At 51.8% G+C, this 20,557-nt stretch overlaps 1 protein-coding gene across 5 annotated transcripts; it reads right to left on the reverse strand.

Annotated features, from left to right (window-relative positions):
* Nucleotides 1-4,071: 4,071 nt before the first annotated feature.
* Nucleotides 4,072-19,202, reverse strand: LOC105467341 (ZFP92 zinc finger protein). 5 transcript variants are annotated; one of them, XM_011716869.3, is made up of 6 exons: nucleotides 18,973-19,202; nucleotides 18,662-18,709; nucleotides 12,362-12,412; nucleotides 11,920-12,046; nucleotides 10,391-10,495; nucleotides 4,072-10,077 (listed from the first exon to the last, which is right to left on the reverse strand). In XM_011716869.3, the coding sequence occupies exons 3-6, from the start codon at nucleotides 12,392-12,394 to the stop codon at nucleotides 9,092-9,094; spliced, it is 1,251 nt and encodes a 416-aa protein (XP_011715171.2). In that variant the 5' UTR covers nucleotides 12,395-12,412; nucleotides 18,662-18,709; nucleotides 18,973-19,202; the 3' UTR covers nucleotides 4,072-9,091. The 5 variants fall into 5 exon arrangements, with proteins under 5 accessions (XP_011715171.2, XP_070945337.1, XP_011715172.2 ...); XM_071089236.1 differs by having other exon boundaries at nucleotides 12,362-12,825; nucleotides 18,973-19,193; XM_011716870.3 differs by lacking the exon at nucleotides 18,662-18,709.
* Between the last annotated feature and the right edge of the window lie 1,355 nt (nucleotides 19,203-20,557).

The following is a 20,557-nucleotide window of genomic DNA, read 5'->3' on the forward strand; positions in this document are numbered from 1 at the left end:
GTCAAGCTGCTCTCCTTCTCCTCACCTGTGCTCTCCTCTTTCCTCCTTTGTCATTCTCTACCTCCTCTTACCTTGTTCTCATGTAACCAGCTAGAATATGGAAGGAAAATACATTATATAGTAGGTGAGGAATATTTTCATTGAAAAAAATGAAAAAAAATTAATTCTTACTTTCTTATTTTGATTTGATTTGAGCTCTCACAGCTCTGGAGGCTAAAAGTCTAATGTCAACGTGCCAGCAGATCTGGTTCTTGGTGAGGTTCTGTCAGAAGCCTTTTCCAGAAAATGGTACTTAAAAATTCTTGGAGCCTGGGCAACATAATGAGACCCCTATCTCTACAAAAAATAATTAAAAAATTAGCCAGGTGGCCGGGCAAGGTGGCTCATGCCTGTAATCCCAGAACTTTGGGAAGCTGAGGTGGGCGGATCACATGAGGTCGGGAGTTTGAGACCAGCTGATCAACATGGTGAAATTCCGTCTCTACTAAAAATACAAAATTAGCCAGGTGTGGTGGCAGGCACCTGTAGTCCCAGCTACATGGGAGGCTGAGGCAGGAGACTTGCTTGAACCCAGGAGGTGGAGGTTGCAATGAGCCAAGATCGTGCCACTGGACTCCAGCCTGGGCGACAGAGTGAGACTCATCTAAAAAAAAAAAAAAAAAAATTAGCCAGGTGTGGTGGCACATGCCTGTAGTCCCAGCTATTTAGGAGGTGAAGGTAGAGGCAGGAGGATCGCTTGAGGCCAGGAGGGCAAGACTGCAGTGAGCCATGACTGAACCACTGCACTCCAGTCTAAGTAACAGAGCAAGACTCTATTTCAAAAAAAAAAAAAAAAAAAAATTGGACACAGCTAAAACATCTTGGACACACAGACACACATAATATAAAACACAACTCTGGGCCGGGCACAGTGGCTCACACCTGTAATCCCAGCACTTTGGGAGGCCGAGGCAGGTGGATCACGAGGTCAGGAGATCAAGACCATTCTGGCTAACGTGGTGAAACCCTGTCTCTACTAAAAAAAAAAAAAATACAAAAATTAGCTGGGCATGGCGATGTGTGCCTGTAATCCCAGCTACTCGGGAGGCTGAGGCAGGAGAATTGCTTGAACCTGGGAGGTGGAGGTTGTAGTGAGCCAAGATCGCATCACTGCACTCCAGCCTGGCGACAAAGCCAGACTCTGTCAAAAAAAACCCACAAAAACACAAAAACACAACACAACAAAACAAAACAAAACTCTGGCCAGGCGTGGTGGCTCATGTCTTTAATCCCAGCACTCTGGGAGGCTAAGGCGGGCAGATCACCTGAGGCCAGGAGTTTGAGACCAGCCTGGCCAACATGGCAAAACCTCGTCTCTACTAAAATTACAAAAATTAGCTGGATGTGGTGGCAGGCACCTGTAATCCCAGCTACTCAGGAGACTGAGGCATGACAATCGCTCAAACCCAGGAGGTGGAGGTTGCAGTGAGCCAAGATCGCGTGACTGCACTCCAGCCTGAGGGATAGAGCGAGACTCTGTCTCCAAAACAAACAAAGAAACAAACGGACAAAGAAACAAAAAAATAGCTCTGTCTTATATTATGGCTGAGGCTGCAGTCAAATATGGGCTGGGCTAAACAAAAACATCATAGGAACAAACAAATACACCTAATTCTGTCATCCTCATCCTCATATCGCAGCACACAGTTAACTGTTCAGTCTATATATCTGTTAGATAAATGAATGACTAAATGAGAATGCAGGGTTACTAGGAATGGTTGAAACAATACCCATAAACTCAATAACCATATGTAGGGATCTACTAATTATTTAATCCACTCTAGTAGGTTCTCTAGCAACCCATATCCAAGGGCTAGACATTGAAAGTACAACCCATTGTTGAGAGAAATTAAAGGCGGCTCCCAACATGGAGAGATACACCATGTTCACAGATTGAAAGGCTCAATATTGTTAAAGATATTGATCCTCCCTCAAATGGTTTATAGATTCAATGCAATCCAATCAAAACCCCAGTAGGCTTTTTCCCCCCATAGAAATTGGCAGGGTATTCTAAAACTCATGTGAAAGTGTGACAAATTTTGAATAGACAAAACAACTTTGAAAATGAAGAACAGCATTGGAGAACTCACAGTACGTGATTTCAAGACATGTTACAAAGCTACAGTAGTCAAGAGAGTGTGGCATTGGCATCAAGATAGACATTGTCTCAATTTGCTTGGGCTGCTATAGCAAAATACCACAGACTGGGTGGCTTAAACAACAGACATTTATTTCTCACAGTTCTGGAGGCTAAAAGTCTAAGGACAAGGTGCCAGCAGATTTGGTTCTTGGTAATAGTTCTCTTTGGCTTGGACACAACTGCCTTCTTGCTGTATCCTCACACACAGTGGAGAAAGGAAGCCCTAGTGTCTCTTCCTCTTGTTGTTGGGAACCAATCCCATCATGAGGGTCCCACCCTCATGACCTCATCTAAACCTAATCAGCTCCCAAAGGCCCCACCTCCTAATGCCATGTGATATGGTTTGGCTGTGTTCCCACCCAAATTTCATCTTGAATTGTGGCTCCCACAATTTCCATGTGTCATATGAGGGTCCCAGTGGGAGGTAATTGAATCATGGGGGCGGGCCTTTCCTATGCTGTTCTCGTGATAGTAAGTCTCACAAGATCTGATGGTTTTATAATGGGCAGTTCCCCTGCACAAGTTCTCTCTTCCCTGCCACCATGTAAGATGTGACTTTGCTCCTCCTTGCCTCCCACCATGATTGTGAAGCCTCCCTCACCGCATGGCCCTGAGAGTCAATTAAACTTCTTTTTCTTTATAAATTACCCAGTCTCGATATGTCTTTATTAGCAGCGTGAAAATGGATTAATACACCATCCCACTGGGGATCAGGGCTTTCACATATGAATTTTCAGGGGACACAAACATTCAGTCCATAGTGCTGACTGATGAGGTACCATGAAGAGTCCAGAAACAGACTCACACACATGTGGCCAACTGATTTTCCACAAAGGGGCTAAGGTAGCTCAACTGAAGAAAAGATAATTTTTTCAACAAATGGTGCTAGAAAAACTGGGTATCCATATATAAAAAAGTGAGTTGTGAATTTGCCTCACACCATACATAAAATGGATCATAGACCTAAATGTAAGAGTTAAGATTATACAACTTCTATAAGGAAATAGGTCTATGTTTTTATAAGAAGACACTGGATAAAGTCTTAGTGACTTGAGTTTTGCAAAGATTTCTTAAGTATGACACAAAAAGCACAAACTATAAAATTTAAAAGTCCATACCTTAGACTCCATCAACATAATGCAAATTCTGCTCTTTAAAATGCACTGTTATGCAAATGGAAAGGCAAGCCAGAGTTTGGAAGAAAAATATTGCAAAATACGTATCTGACAAAGGACTTGTGTCTACAGCTCTTACAACTTAATAAGAAGACAAACATTCTCTTTTAAAAATGGGCAAAAGACTTGAACAAATACTTCCTCAAAGAAGACATATGAATGGCCAGTGGGCACATGAAAAGATGCTCAACATCATTAGTTATCAGGGAAATGCAAATCAAAACCACAATGAAATACCACACCACACCCACTGGGATGGCTATAATGAAAAGACAGTAACAAGTGTTAGTCCGTCCTTGCGTTGTTATGAAGAAATACCTGAGATTGGGTAATTTATAAAGAAAAGAGGTTTAATTGGCTCACAGTTTTTCAGGCTGTACAGGAAGCATGGTAGCATCTGCTTCTGGGGAAGCCTCAGGGGCTTTTACTCATGGTGGAATGCAAAGCAGGAGCAGGCACATCGTGCTGCCAGACCAGAAGCAAGAGAGAGAAGGGGGAGGTGCCACACATCTTTAAAGGACCATCTCTCATGAGAACTCAATCACTGTCATGAGGACAACACCAAGAGGATGGTACTAAACTATTGTTGAGAACCCTGCCCCCATGATCCAGTAACCTCCCACCAGGCCCCACCTTCAACATTGGAGATTACAATTCAACATGAGATTTGGGCGGGGTCACTGATCAAAACTTCATCAGTTGGTGAGGATATGGAGAAATTGAAACCCTTGTACACTGCTGGTGGGAACATAAAATGGTGCAGCTGCTGTGGAAAAGCTTGGCAGTTCCTCCCACAGTTAAACACAGAGTTACCACATGACCCAGCAATTCCACTCCTAGCCATATATCCAAGAGAAATGAAAACATATGTCCACGCAGAAACTGGTACACAAATGTTCACAGTAGCTTTATTTGTCATGGCCAAAACCTGGTAACAACCCAAATGTCCATCAACAGGCATTCAACAGGTATTGTGGTCCACCCATACAATGGGATCCTACCAACAATGAAAATATTAAGTATTGACATGCACAAAAACATCTGATGAAAAAATAATTGTGCTGAGTGAAAGAGGCCAGACGTACACTGTATGAGTCCATTTCTATGGAATTCTAGAAAATGGAAATTAATCTATAGTGACAGCAAGCCAAGCAGTGGCAGTTCGGATGGGGGACAGTGAGGAGCAGGAAAGAGGGGTTGCTGGGGGCGCAAGGCCACTTTTGGGAGTGGTGGATCAATTCACTGTCTCGATTAATGGGGGAGGTTTCATGGGTGTACACACATGCCCAAAACCCTCCAACTGTACACTTTAAAGACGTGCAGTTTCTTATATACCCATTATACCTTCATAATGCTGTCAAAGAAAGATTAAACAATCACTGACCTTCAGGTCTGCAGCAGGCCTCCATTTCCCACATGAATATTCCCCGGTAGTGGAGAAGGATCTAGTTTGGCCTTCCTGAACACAAAAGGAGGGCACTGCGCTCCTCTCAAAAGTCCAAGGACTTCAATTAAAGGTGTATAAGAATCTGCAGAGCAGCTGTCCAGAACTCCTGGAGGACACCCGTTTTGTGAAGACAGTGACAGGTGCACTGGGGTTGGCATCAGATGGAACCAGCTGCAAGTCCCATGGCAAGTGGGAGCCCCTGAGACACGTGGCTGGGGCCCTTGTGTCAAAGCAGTCCCCTCTCATGCTGCCTCAGCCTCATCATGCCCCCAGCCCAACACCTCATGGGCATCACAACCATCCGGACGACTACAGTTATAAAATCTGTGGTGGTCAGTGTGTAAATTCAAACCCTGTGGTAGTCACAATTTACATTAACTTCCCTTTTGTCATTCTTAGAATAATTCTTTCATGTTTTGGAAAATTGCTTCTCATCAGGAGCCTGTTAGAGCCCAGACTTTTGTATATGGCATCCCAGACTCACCACACTCTGGTTCTAACTGACCTTTTAGCTCATACATGTCCTACCAAAACCTCTCTGCCCTTCTAAGCTTCCCTGAACACACCTCATACTTTCCTTTCTTCCCTGCCTGTCCCAACCCAAGTACTTCCCAGCCAAGGACTCCCTTCCTTTCCCTCTACCTCCACTTCCTGTCTCCAGAGCTGCCCTTGCAACTACACTGGCAAGTGTGGGAGCTGTCATGTTGCCTGAAGTCTGGAAACAGAAACGACTGGAAAGAACACACAGCTGTGTTCTCAGGAGACTGATGTGGCACTTTGCTGGGGAACACAGGGGATCAGGTCCAGCCTCCCTTCCCTCTGGTCTCAGAGTCATGGTGTCTGAGTGGCCTCGGGTGGCTGCCTGTGGTACCAGTCAGAGAAGCCTGCACTCCTGGGTTGACCCAAGGCAGTTCACCCACAAGGCCTTTCTGTCTCACCTTCACAGGGACCCCCCAAGGAACACCCAAGGCCTGGCTCTGGCCATTTCCCACAATCCCAGGCTTACAGCCTTTCCTATAACCTTGAACCCAACGTCTTCCCATATAGTTTAAACCCTCAGAATAGCCCCTCTACACTAGAGGGCTCATTTCCAGGCCAATGCTCATAGACCTTCCTTATTTGCAACCAAAGTAAATGAGAACAATTCCATTTCACAACGAATCCAGCCAGGACAAGTTACTAGTTACATGGAGACACTGCCAGAGCATTTATGTGGCTCTTGAAGCATTCACAGTTTCAAAGGGCAAAAAGCCCAAAGGCAAAGGGGACCCAGGTTGGCATCCAGGAAAGTTCTTGGGTGGCGGGGTGGAGGAAGCCTTGGAAAACAGGCAAGACTTTCCCCATAGTTTAAGCTTTTACATTCTAGCTGTCCATCACAAAGCAAGCATGGGCTACCCTCCCAGTTCCCCACACAGCAAGAGGGAGGGAGCCCAATTTCAAGGCACCATTGAAGGAAAAACACAAATGTCCTTTTCGGACATTCTGACTTTAATTCCATGTGAAACCCGTTCAGTTCACGTGGCATACCTAACTGCCACACCCAAAAGAAAATGATAGCAATGACCACCTTTCAGTAAGAATGTCATTAAGAAGAGCTAAATTAGACCAAGCAATGATAAAAGGCTGCACTATTTTAAATGCCATTTATCTAAGTAAGCACTGGGGACCCTGGAGCTTTTCCGGGCACTCCAAAGTCACAGTGCAAGTGCCCAGCATATCTCCTGGCAACTCCACTTTCTGTTGAAAACTCCTGTACCTTGTCCTGCCTATATCTAGTCAGTCTTGGGCATAGGTCCTGAGGTGGAAAAAAAAAAGGAGCTTCCATTAAAAACAGAGTTTGCTTATGCATCAGAACCAACAGCACGACAAGATACTAAGGAGTCGACTCTTCTTTAGTGAAAGCTGGCTACTGTCTGGCTTGTAGGAACGAAATCATTTACCTCCTAGAATGACGGAAATGGGTATCCGAGTGCGTGGATCTGTTTCTTTCCTGGTTCAGTTGAATGAAGCAAGACTTGAGCCCAATTGCATGACCTCCTGCCACGGGCACCTACTCTGCATGAGGATTGCGTTCCTGGACCCATGCCAGCCCTTGCAAAGACTGTCTGCACAGCAGAAAAACCCAGACTTCCCAATGGCCTCATCAGGGACCTCAAATACACCATTCGTAATCCTCCTTTTATGGAAAATCCAAAGTCGTAGATGCTTCGGATTGCCTCAAGGCAAGGCTGGAGCCGACGATGGTCCCAAGCCTGAGTCTGAGGTGTTAGGACTGCAAGACCCATTTCACTCATGCTTACTGATTACCAGCACTGGGCCTGGCATCAAGGACACGGGGACAGGCATGACACACACTTGTGGGCTTATGAGACAGGCTTGCAGACAAGAACACAATCACAGGACAGGGGACAGGGACCTGCTGAAGGACGCTACGGTATAAGTGCAACTTACAAGAACTCTAGAAGTTTTCAAAAAAAAATATATATATAACCTGTGTGTGTGTGTGTGTGTGTGTGTGTGTGTGTGTGTGTGTGTGTATAACATTTCTGGAGTTGTCCTAGTGATTGGCACTCCAAGCAGTATTCTCCGAGGGAATCCTGTATGTTCGGTCTTCCCACACTATCCTGATAGGAGCCAGCTGTCTTTGAACCTCCTCCACCTCCACCACACCTACCACCCACCTGCCCTCAGGCCTTGTGAATGACAAACCCCCTCTCCCCTGGGAGGGGACAGGGCTGGAAGGAGTTGGCCGCTGACCAGGACGCTGGGCTGAGAGCACCAAGGGGCAGAGCTCGTGAACCCAGCTCTGGGGACAGTGCTGGGGGACTAGGATAAGGCCTGCCAGCAGCTGCCTCTGCCAGCCCCTAGCCTTTTCCTTGAGAATTGCCCTTGGCTTTCAGTAAAGTGCCATTTGAAGGGTCTACCCTGTTTCTGCAGGGCTAAGGGGAAGAGGAGTGGACTGCATCATTGTAGGGAGAAGAGGGGTCAGGCTTGCCACCACACTCATTGGTTTGGGGGGCAGGCCTGGAGTGGCCCCCTTTCTCCTGCCTGAGGTCTTCTCAGAGGGCTGGGGGAACTCTTATTTAGGGAGTGATTCCCTGATACTCCGATATGGCAAAATCTCTATTTTCAATGTACATTACCCCTGAATACAAAAACATTCAAAGCAACGGAATGTCCAATATTCTACAAAATGTCACGCAAAAGACATTTGATGAAAGATTTGTTCCTGGGCTTGCTCTTTTGCCTAAGTGCAAATTCCTAACCCGTCTGGCTTTCCTCCTGATCGTCACCAGCCACAAGAGAGGCTGCCTGATGGGGAGGAGCAGGTAAGTGTGAAGCTTTAGGCACTGGTGGTGGGGCGGGGCAGGGGGACAGGGGACAGAGAGGCCAGGGTGGCCTTTGCTGGTGGGGTCTGGGGGGAAGAAGGTAGTGGGCGGGCAGGGGGGGAACCAAAGTCAGCAGGGTGGCTAGCTCCAAATGTCCAATTGTGAGTGACCTGAAGGGTCTTATCCTCTCTGCAGGGCCTGGGCTAGCCATTCCCAGAACCACAGGTGCTCAGGGATGATGGGGCCTGGGCGCTGCTCCTCCTTCCAGAAGCAGCTGGGGGCACCCAGACAAGGCGGGAGTTTTCCGGCACAGCCCCCCATCCTGTACCCACATGTAGGGAGTCTCTTGCCTCTGTGCTAACTGTAGCGCCTCCTCCACCTGCAATATAAGCGCTTAAAGGATTAAAGTGCTTTCAGTATCTTCTACCTGGGAACACTAACAACTCTTAGGACGAGGGGAACGACCCCCAGGGAGGAAATGAACCACTCCTCTGTAACTCAAAGCCAGCGTGCCCCTGGCTGGCTGGCCTCACTGGCCTCACACGGCCTCCCCGCTACCCGCAGCAGGCGATTCTGATGCAAATCCGAGGGATGGTTCGCGCATCCCCTCCACACACGCCTGTACACACACAATAGTACCTGTGGCTCAGGGACGAGTGGCCCAGGTGTCGTCTCTATGCCTCAGCTGCAAGGCCCAGGACTCAGGAGGGAGTAGAGGGCCTCCATTCCCAGCCCGCACTGCCGTTAATGGAGGAGCCAGGGCAGGCGGCAGTCCTCGGTTTTGAGTCCTTCCTGCGTTTCTCAACTTCAGGGTGAGGCTCTGCCTGCGGTCTTCTGATGACCAAAGAGGTCAGGGCTGTGGCCGAAATCGAGGCCCTGGGAGGGCAGTCTTCCCATCTGAACGGGGCTGAGCCTCGACGTCCCCTGGAAGGCCCCCCACGCAGACCGGCCCCGTGGGGAGTCAGCGGCGACTGGGCCTGGAAGGCCTGGCGGCCGCGCTCGGCGGCGGGGGGCTGCTGGCCGCCAGCGCGCTGCCAGGGCCAGTGCTCCCAGGGCCCGCTCTCCGCCGCGCGGTCTCCGCCTTCGCCGGGCGCCTGGCGCCGTGCACTGCCTGGTGCTTGAATAGGTTGGCGCGCCGGCCGAAGGCCTTGCCGCAGTCGCTGCACTCGTAGGGCTTCTCACCGCTGTGCACGCGCCGGTGCTGGCTGAGGCCCGAACGACCACGGAAGGCCTTGCCACACTCGCGGCACGCGAAAGGGCGCTCGCCGCTGTGGCTGCGCTGGTGGTGGATCAGCTGCGAGACACCCTTGAAGGCCTTGGCGCACTGGCCGCAGGCGTAGGGCTTCTCGCCGCGGTGCGTGCGCTGGTGCTCTATGAGGTTGGAGCTGCGGCTGAAGGCCTTGCCACACTCGGGGCACGCGTAGGGCCGCTCACCGCTGTGCACGCGCGCGTGCTCCAGGAGCGCGAAGCTGCGGCGGAACAGTTTGCCGCAGTCGCCGCAGGCGAAGGGCCGCTCGCCGCTGTGGATGACCTGGTGCTTGATGAGGTTGGAGCTGCGCGTGAACGTCTTGCTGCACTCGGGGCAGGCGTAGGGCTTCTCGCCGCTGTGGATGCGCTGGTGCTCCAGCAGCGCGAAGCTGCGGCGGAACAGCTTGCCGCACTCACGGCACGCGTAAGGTTTCTCGCCACTGTGGATGATACGGTGCTTGATGAGGTTGGAGCTGCGGCTGAAGGCCTTCCCGCACTGCTGGCACAGGTACCGCTTCTCTGCGCCTTTGGGGCCCTGCGGCCCCGCGGCCGAGCTTGGCCCCAAGCCCTGGGAACCTCTCTGGAGCACAGACGACCTCGCCGCCTGCCCGTCCTTGCTACCTTGTGAATCTACCCCGGGGAGTTGTCGTCCAGAATGCTTCTGCGTTGAAGTCAAAGTCTTGCTCTGTGTTCTGTCACCTGGAAAGACAGTGCACCAGGCAGTGTCACCCTCATGCCAAGGCATGAGAGAGATGAATGAGCAGGAGGTGAGGACATAGGAGGATGGAACAAGGTGACCAGAGAACATAAAGTAATCACACAGGCAGACAGGAGAGATGAAGGGGAGGGAGGATGGGCTGGAGACAGCAGGGCTGCTGTGACACCTGGAGATTGACACCTGCCTCCAAAGAGGATTTCCCACCCAAAGCGGCAGCGTACCTTCCCCTGCCCCCTTTGCCACTGCTATTTCTTTTCCCCCCGACGGGGGGCTGGTTGAGCACCTCTCACTCACCTATGTGCAATCCTGCAGTGGTCCAGGTTCTGGGGATGTCTGCTACCCAGGGTCCTTCCCCTCGCTCCAATTGGGAGATCAGGTGAGGCTTGGAGAAGGAAAATCCTGGGCGTGGAATATGAAGCAGGTCAGGACCACTATGGCTAAGGACAGGATCGCTCCTGAACTCAGGGCATTCTCAATATCTTCAGGTAACAGAGAATAAGGAACTCTCTAAAGAGCACTACTGGGAAGGCCCAGAGAAAGGGCCGAGTCCCTCTAGGAGGGCAAGGGCTCCTGCGCGTCCAGGGCCAGGTGGGCATGGAGATCTTCAGTAGCTGGTGATTTGAGCCATGAGGGCAACTGTGTTTGTCACCTGGCCTGCAGGGAGGCTGGGAAGCTCATGAGAACTCGGGAATGTGTGTGGGGACCCTGAGGGACAGAAGAAGGGCTTGCAAGCCCCAGGGAGTATTGGGAGGCCAACAGCCATGTGCTCCGAAAGCTGAAGTGCCCTGTTTCATAATCCAACTCCACTGAGGATCCCAGACCCCTCCCTGGAATCCCAGGTCTGCCTGGTGAGGGTCAGAAGGAATCCAGGGGATGAAGCTGCTTTCCCTCTATGGGGCTAGATTATAGAGGCAAAAATCTGTGGAGTCAGACCCCCACAACCCCAAAGGCAGTAGGGTTCAATGTTGAAGCCCCTCTGGATTTTCCCTCCAGCGGCAACGGGAAATGGAGTGTTTCCATTTCCACTGGGAAGTGGAGTGTCTGAGCTAAGCTGCAGCAGCCAACCTTGCTGGGCACACTGGGAGAAAGACCAGAGGCCCAGTCCCACTCTGTCTCATGCATGCATCTCTCATCAGCTGCGCAAGGCAGGGGCAAGTCACTGGCACCCTCAGAGGTTCTGCGCCCCACCTGAAAACATTCCTGAGTGCTCCGGCCCCCATCTGTCTAGCCTGTGAATCCTGCTTTTGCCTTTTAATTGGCAAAATTGCTGCCCCTTCTGGCAGTGGGGGTACACTGGCATGGAAGGGGGAGAGCAGCGTGTTCCAAGCTGCCCCAGCTCCTCCAGGGACTTCTCAAGGCTTGACATCCAAGTCTACACTTTGTCCTTATGTGGGACCTCCCTGGTCAATGGAAGGAAAAGATGTTGCTAAATTTTATAAAGTGGAATGGATGCAAAATGCAGCCGTCATAGAAACAAATTAAGTCTAAAAGAGTGCACATAAATATTCCAGCAGAATTTGCATCTCTCTTTTGAGTAGAAAAACATTTAGTCGATTCATAACTTTATATACAAGATAAGTCTGATACTGAAACTTACAGGCCAAAGCATTTACCTAAAACATTTACAGACCACTTAGCTAAAAAGCATCTTACTGAGATGGCGGCTAGCCTGCAATGGGATTACTGGTATTACTGGCCTGATGGAGAAATGCATTTATTCTTGGGCTCATAGCAACCAACAAACAGGAAACTCAGAAATAAATTGAGCCCAGAGACAGAGTAGGTGGGACTGGGTGCGTGTATGTCGTGGGGGGATCACTTACCCAGTGACACCAAATGGCTATAGTTCTCCAGCATCACCCGCTTGTAGAGGACCTTTTGTCTGAGGTCCAGAAGCTTCCATTCTGTCTTTGTGAAGTACACGGACACGTCCTCAAAAGATACTGGCACCTAAAAGAAGGCATTCTTGTGGCCACAGGGGAATTCAACCCCCTGGGTCCCTGAAGGAGCTGACAGAAACAAAATGTGGGGTTGGGGGAGCACTGGAAGGCTCAGCAGGTAGAAAGGCTTGGGTTGCACGAGTTGTAAGACAGAAAAACAGGCAGCACAGCCGACAGAGGCAGGAAGCCCAGATTGTGGGCCTCAGGAAATGAGAACGATGCTAAGGGCAGCCCAAGCTCAGCCCAGTTGGACAGGCCCGGGCATGAGAAGGCAGCAGACAGGGGCTGCCAAGGGGAGAGGCCAGGGAGAGGGGCCACCACTCACCTTGGGTCTCGTGGTCAGAAGAATGGCCGCCATCCCCAGGGCACAGAGGAGCTAAGGGAAATGCAAAGAGCCCCCTGTGAGCCCAGGCCAGCCTGGAGCAGCCAATCTGTGACCTGCTTCAAGACCCTGCTTAGTTTTTCTTGTGAAATAAGAAGCACAGCAGCCACCTGTGGTGTTCTCACTCCTGCAGCTTCACCAAGGGCACCTGACCATCAGACCTTCTGTATGGCTTCCTGGGGCGGCCATAACATGTACTACAAATTGGGGCCTTCAAGCAACACACATTTTTCTCTCCTGGTTCTGGAGGTCAGAAGTCCAAGATCCAGGTGCTGGGAGGCCCCCGCTCCACTGAAGCCCCTTCCTTGCCTCTTTTAGCTTCTGGTGGTTGCCAGCAATCCTTCTCGGCCTCTGTCTTCGTGCAGCCATCCTCTCTGTGTGTGTGTCTGTGTCCAAATTTCCCTGGTCTGTTGAGAATGCCAGTCACTGGATTAGGGCCCACCCTGCTCCTACAGTATGACCTCATCTTACCTTGATTACAGCTGCAAAGACTCCCTTTCCAAATGAGGTCACAGTCGCAGATACTAGGAGTTGAGACTTCAATATGTCTTTTTAGGGGGCACCATTCAAACCCAGGACACTTTCTGCAACTGAGCTGCCATGCCCACTTCCCATACTGGCACTTGCCTGACCAGGCTTTCAAGGGAGCCCATTCCTTCTTTCCTTTCTTCTTTTGCTGCTTTTCCTAGCTGTCTCCCCATGTGGCCAGTGCCCCCGACCCCAACTTTCCAGCCATTCCTAGAAGCTCCACTGCCAATCCTCTTCCCCCAGGTTGGGATTCTTAAGGAAACTCCAGATGCACATGTATCACCTCCCCTTGTGACATGAGACTTGCTTTCAAGGAAGAGAAGAGAGGTGAGGGCAGTGCAGAATCAAGGGGGACCTACGGTAGTGGGGGTGCTCTCTGAAGGGGTGACATTCAGGCGGAGAGCTGGAGGCTGAGAGTCGCAAAGAGAGTAGCCAGCCAGTGACACAGCACATACCCTGGCCCTCAGATGGTCCTGCATTTGGCATTCATGGTGCTGAAAATTAGGGAACAGGCGCAGAGGATGACACCATGTGGGACCCTGGGGGGACAGCAGGAAGTTGAGTTTCAGGCTAAGAGTAGGGAACATGAAATTGACAAAGTGGACAAAATTCATCTTGGCCTCAGGACTTCTCCATATCAGTTCTCAATGCCAGATGACAGTCAGTGCTGTGGGTTGGATATCTGAGCCTCCAAACGTCACGTTGCAATTTGATCCCAATGTTGGAGGTGGGGCCTCATAGGAGTTGTTTGGGTCATGGGGGTGAGTCCCTCATGAACAGATTAATGCCCTCCCTCAGGGGTGAGTGAGTCCTGCTCTGTGAGAGCTGGTTGTTAAAAAGAGCCTGGCCCCTCCCCTCATCTTGCGTCCCCTCTGGCCACGTGATCTCTGCACGTGTGCCACCAGCTCCCCTTCGACTCCCACCCTGAGTGGAAGTAGCTTGAGGCTCTCACTAGATGCAGATGCCCGGTCTTGAACTTTCCAGCCAGCAAAATCCTGAGCTAAAGAAACCTTTTCTCTTTATAAATTACCCAGCCTCTGGTATTCCTTTACAGCAACACAGGAGGACTAGGACAGGGGGGTAAAAGATTGTTCCTTTCTCAGCACACACCCCCACCAGCTACTTCCTGGTTTCTCTGCTTCTCTGCCTGGGATTTCCATTTTGTTGGTCTCCAAGCTTTTATTGATGTTCCAATGGGCGACTACAACAGTTTGTTTGTGCCAACAACACCACAGGAGAGAGGGAGAGGAGACAGGGCCCCAGGAGCATAGAGAAGGACAGCTATAGTATTCACCTGGCATTTAAATTGCTCCAAAGTCCCTTATCATCCATGATGACCTGCCAGCCAACATTGGTCCAAGATACATAAGCTGATGTTCTGAATCCCTGAGGGTGGAATGGATGCTAAACCATTAGGTTAAAGACTGAGAGAGAAAGGGGTATCACATATTAAAATGCCATCCTGTGATTATTTGAGGGCTGCAAGAGAGTAATCTAACCTAGCAGTGGGACATAGGGTGGAACAGTCCTGCTGCCAGGATGCAGTAGGAAGGTAGCCTACCAAAGCAGTATGACTGGATTTGAAGCAACCTGCCTGACCCAGAAAGTGGGCTGTTCCATAGAGCAACGGGTCCAGTATCCTCTGCAAATCAGTGTCATGGGGGGAGAAAAGAGACTGGGGAGAGAGGCTGTTCCAGATGAAAAGAGATTTAAGGGGGCCCAGCACCCAAGTGCAAGAGGGGTCATCAATTAGATGCTGGCGTAAATGAGAGAGTCGTCAAAGGCATTAGGGATCACTGGGAGGGGGTGACTATGGGGTGGCCCTCGGAAGACAGTAGGGGATCATTACTGTTCTTATGTTGGATGGATAGTGTCACTGGGTCATGGAAGAAAATGTCCCTTTTAAAGAAATGAATATTGAAGCATTTGGGGGAGGGAATGACATGCAACTTACTTTAAAACCTTTCACAAAGAGAAAGAGAAAAAAGCTGACACAAAAAAGGCAAGATGGTGATTAAAAAGAAGAAGAAAAAAAGAACTATGGAAAACAGACTGGTGGCTTGTCAGTGAGTTAAACGTAGTTACCACATGACCCAGCAATTCCACTTCTGGGTATATACCCCCAAAGAATTGAAAAGAGGTGGTTCACACAAACCTTTGTGCACCCGTGTTCACAGCAGCATTAATCACTACAGCCAAAAGGTGGAAGCAGCCCAAATGTCCATTGATGGATGGATGGACCAACACCATGAGTCTATATATATAAAATGGAAGAGTATTTGGCCATAGAAAGAAAGGAAATTCTGACACATGCTACCATGTGGATGAACCCTGAGGACACTACTCAGTGAAAGAAGCCAGATGGAGACTTGAAAGGTCACATATTGTATGATTCCATTTTGTGATGTAGCATCACATTTCCCAAGAGCCGTCTTGACCTAGTTTTGAAATAGTGGCTAAAACCTCTCATCTCTATGCCCTTCGAGGGCAGTTTGCTAAGTCCCCACTCCCACCACTTTTCTACAATTTCCCTTTCTCTGGGGCCACCAAACACACATCCAAATGGCCCCTGCCTCATTGAGCCCCCACACTCTGGGGCCAAGGCACCAGACAAATAGGGACAGCCCCTATGCCCTGGAGCCTGAACACTTATACAACTCAGTCAGTCCAAAGGAAGCCCGAGAAACCTGGCCACCCGCCTCTGCTGGCCCCTCCAGCCCCAGCTGCTGTTTCCCTTCTCCGGGTCTAACCCCTGTGTGGCCCTGCCTGGCAGCCTTCTCTCGTTCAGAGCTATACAGAACAAAAAGCTGAGCCTTTCATCTATCCCAGGGTCCTGCCATCCAAAGAAACTTTAACTCTCATAAAACATGTTTGTCCAGATCTGGTAAATCCATCGTGTCAGAAGGCAGATTGGTGGGTGCCAGTGTCTGGGGGGATGGGGAGCGACTGCTAATGGGTCTAGAGGTTTTCTTATGGAGCGATGAGAATGTTCTGGAGCTAGATAGAGGTGGTGACTGCACAACATGGTGAATGTACTAAATGGCCTCTGAATTGTTCTCTTTAAAATGGTTAATTTGGCCAGGCGTGGTGGCTCACACCTGTAATCCCAGCACTTTGAGAGGCTGAGGTGGGTGAATCACTTGAGCTCAGGAGTTGGAGACCAGCCTGGCCAACATAGTGAGACCCCATCTCTACAAAAAATACATAAAATTAGCTTGGCGTGGTGGCATGTGTCTGTAGTCCCAGATACTTGGGAGGCTGAGGTGGGGTGATGGCTTGAACTGGGAAGGTTGAAGCTGTAGCGAGCTGTGATTGCACCACTGCACTCCAGCCTGGGCGACAGAGTGAGACTCTGTCTCAAAAAATTAATTTTTATGTTGTGTGAATCTCACCTCAATCAAAAAGGAGGAAATAGAAATGTTCCTGTAAGGTAAAATCATTCTAATGTCCGCGGGCAACACCTCATTTCATTATAACACACTGTCAGTCACTGGGAGTCCTGTAAAACTAAAGGTGCGGGGGGAGGTACTACTGATAATTTGCCAGTGCATTCAGACTAGTATAAAATTATTGTTTTGAAAAGCAACATAAGCTCATTTTTTTCCCTACCATAACAGTACTGAAAGTTCACTACCCGTTTTGGACAAGTTGAAAGGGGGAGGAGTTATCTCTAGTCCCTCCACCCCAAGATGTACTGAGGCGGGTCTGAGCCCCAAGGGAGCACAGCACTGTTGAGTGGTGACCCCCTGAGTGAACACCCCATCGGCGGGAGTCCGCCCAGAGACAGAGACCCGCACTCAAGTGCAGCATCGGAAGACCCAGCAGAGGTGCTGGTCACACCAAGCCATCACGCAGAGCAGTGCCTATCCTTGAGAGCTAGTTCCCGAAAATCATCTACAATTTCAACTCCTGGAAAGAAAGACACGACAAACCCTGTGCCCATAGAACTTAAGTAACACCCAGGTGGGCACTGCTCTGCGCGTCTGAGGACAGAAGCACCTGGAAGGCGCGTGGTGGAACTAGAGAGCAGCTTCTTCCAGCTGGACCAGAAAGACCCTGTGACCTTTGGGGACCAGCAGAGCAGAAGCCAAGCAGAAGGATAATCCTGGGCTCCAAAGCCAAGGCTCCCCCGAGGCGCAGCATTGGGCACGTAGGTGAGAATCCACCAGACCTCGGCGCCTCAGGTAAGAAGCCAGGAAGGCCCATCAACCTGGGTGACCCGTGCCACTGCCAGTCCCTCCATGGCTGCTCCACCTCTGTGAGGGGCCTCGGACCTGAGACCCCTGCTTGTGGACCTTAGCCTATGGGTGGAACTGAGTATGCAGGGTGCTCCACGCGGGGAGGGCCGGGAAGGGGATGAGTGCAGGGCCACTGCTGGCAAGGAAGCCTGGTCAACCAAGGGGAGAGCTGGCTCCAGCAGGATGCCTTAAGACGACCACTAGATGGGGAGATATTCCCAGAAAAAGAAAAAGGAACCCACACAGACAAACAACATTCAGAAAAGCATTCAGCAGTCCCACTCAGTGGGAGCAGGAATTGGGGCTTTTTCATCCACAACAAGGGACAGGCATGGCCACTTTGGTTGGGTTTCTTCCATCCTGGGAGATCTTGCTTTTCTCAGCCCCACCAGCTTTCCTTGGCCTGAGGCCCTAGTTACCTGCTGCCCACCTGGCAGAACGGCTGGAGAAGGAAACTGGAGAAACCCAGAGCCAAGGCCTGGCCTGGGTGCTGCATGGGTCGACCAGGGCCCTCCATGCAGCCTAGCCTGAAAAAGTCCTCTGAGGAGCTTCCTTGCAGCTGGGCAGGCCTTGCCCTCTGGGGGCAGAGGCTAACCTAGCCAAAAGGGGGCCACCCACGCTGCTAAGGGATCCTTCTAAGAGGCGGGTCGGGTCCTGTCCTGCTCTGCTCACAGTTATCCCTGGGATGCCCGTGTCACTCAGAGTAAACTCACACAGCCCTTCCTGACCTTGCCCAACCCTCCTCCCACCTCTGCACCTCCCTCCGCTCCTGCCACACTCTTGCTCCCTTGAGCCAGGCCACTCCTGCCTCAGGGCCTTTGCACAGTGGATTCCCTGTGCCTAGAATGCTCTTCCCAAACCATAACCACATGCCTCGCTCTTTTACCACCTTCGAGTTTTGGTAGAAATGTTGCCTTTGAAATGAGACTTATTCTAACCACACCACCTAAACTGGCAACCAGACCTCCCTTCCCCAGCTCTTACTGCCTTTTAACAGACTCTGTAATTACTAATGGAAAACATTTTCTGCTTATTGTCTGCGCTCAGCCACTAGAATGAGAACCACAGGGCAGGGCTTACTACTGCCGTGTCCCTGGCAGATCTCAAATGCTTGCTCAGGAGGTATCTGTGGGATTGAATCAGTCGCAACTAGCCCTGCAGGGAAGCGCTGGGCGCTGCTTTCTGCCCAGCTCGACTGGCTCCTTCTCTCACCCTTGCCCACCACCTTCCATAGGCCCTTCGCTTCCTCCTCGGTTTGGCTAAGCTTATGCTTTTCCGTGGCATGCCAGTCACCTGGTCAACACCCTGCGCCATCGCGAGGCACCAGCCCCCACCTGATACCCCCTGGAGCACAATTTTGGGCATCCTGCCCCCATCCGGAGACCCTCAGGGCCGGTGCCTGGGCAGCAGTGCCACAACCTCACAATACCAGTCTGCCCAGCACTCTCACACCCAGAGGTGCAAAATCCAAACTCACCAGGTGGATCAGGACGGGATGCTCTTTAGCCAGCCTCGGGACCAGTGGCTGGAAACCAATCAGGAGAGAAATTGACAAACACGGGCCGCGGCTCCCAGCGCCCAGCCCTGGATGGCTCTTCTCCCCTGGCGCCCCTGGTACGGGGCGGCCCCGAGGGCTGGTCCGGCTGCTCAGTGCTAGCCCGCCTCCCAGGGCGTCCCTGCCTGTCGCCGCCGCCGCCGCTCCCTCGTCCCCCTCGCCACCTGCACCCTGCCGAGACGGGCCCCTTATCCGCTTACCCGCACCCCTGCGGCCCAGCTCGGCCCTCCTACCTGGGCTCGGCGGGCGGCCTTGGGAGTCGGCCTCCCTTCCCGCCCCCGGCAGCCCGAGGCCAAGGCCGCCACCTCCTCCGAGAAGCCCTCGGAGGCCGCGTCCCCAGGAAACGGGGGCGGGGATGGGGGCTCCCAGGCGTGTCTCGACCTCGCCTCTGGGTACCGCTCGCGAGGAGCGTCCTGAAGGGGAGTCTCCGTCCGGTGCAGGGAGCGGGCGGGGCCGGGGCGGCGGCAGCGTGGGAACGGGGCGCGGGGGGGAGGGTGGGGGGCATGGAGCATGCGCGGCGCGGCGGGATGGCGGCCCGCCCCGCGCCAGCCCCGCAGGGGCGTCTGGCCTCGCTCCCCACGCGCCCCGAGGCACTTCCGCTTTCTGTCTGGGCTACTCCGAAGGCTGGGGTCGAAGTGGTCAGCGCACCGCGGTTCCTGAAGGGGACAGGGGAGAGACCCGCGTTGACAGAACACCTCCTAATGGGCTAGACCCCTGGGCATTATTACGTCCATTCATTCGGTTATTCATCTCGCTGGGATCCCCGGGACCTCTGCAGGGCAGCTAGCACCAAGTGGCCCGGCCACGGTCATTCAGTAAAGGAGCATCCCTGGTGACCCAGGATGGCAAGGATCAGAAAGTGGGGAAGAGGTGAAAGGTGACTCGGAGGATGGTGTGGAGACACGAGGAGGGGAAAAGGGAGGTGAGGGAAGTGCAAGAAGCCAAGACCTTTTGGGTGCATCTGGCTTTCCCTCAGGTTACCCCCGATCGCATCCTTTTCCAACGGGTCATGCTCCACGTGGTACAGCCGGGATTGAAATCCAAGGCTGGTTGGGCTATTGCTCTGTTGACAATTGTGAGATCCTTAACAAATAGTGAAGTGTATGAAAAAGACCGTAAAAGAAAAGCAATAGGGAAAAATCAGCCACATCACATATCCCAGCCCCGGCCACTGGGAACCAAGCACGAGGTGGGAGCCCCCTTGGCCTCTGAACCAGAGCTCAGAGGTTTTTCTTCAGAGACCCTGGGCCCTGGCCAGGAGCACTTAGCCCGCAGCAAGGAGCGCTCTGCAGGCCTGTGCTCCCAGAACAAAAGCTGTCCATCCGGGGCATAGAGGAAGGGCCAGGACGCTGCTCAGGAAATCCCCGGTTGCAGGGAGCAGGGCCCCCAGGGGGCCCAGTGCAGGGACAGCTTCGGAGCCCCTTTCCCACAGCAGGGCAGGGAAGCTCCCGGTGGGCCTCGGCTGTGTGTCCTGGTGCCCAAGCTTGTCCCTTCACCGGGGCTCTGGCTGTGCAGGCTGGGGCCTGGGCTGTTGAGATGTTGTGGGGTGACTGGTTGGTGCCCCCTGAAAGATATGTCCATATCTTAACACCCGGGCCCTGTGAATAGGGCCTTATATGCAAAAAAAAAAAAAAGGGTGTCTGCAGATGTCATTAAACTGAGGATGTGGAGATGAGAGCAACCTAGAGGATCCAGGGGGACCCAAATCCAAGGACAGTTTCCTTAGAAGAGACAGGAGACAGAGAGACAGAGAAGGCCACGTGGAGGCAAAGGTGGGGAGTGCCCGGGGCCCCCAGAAGCTAGAAGAGGTGGGAGGAT

Source organism: Macaca nemestrina, chromosome X (genome assembly GCF_043159975.1).
Source record: "Macaca nemestrina isolate mMacNem1 chromosome X, mMacNem.hap1, whole genome shotgun sequence".
Classification (NCBI taxonomy): domain Eukaryota; kingdom Metazoa; phylum Chordata; class Mammalia; order Primates; family Cercopithecidae; genus Macaca; species Macaca nemestrina.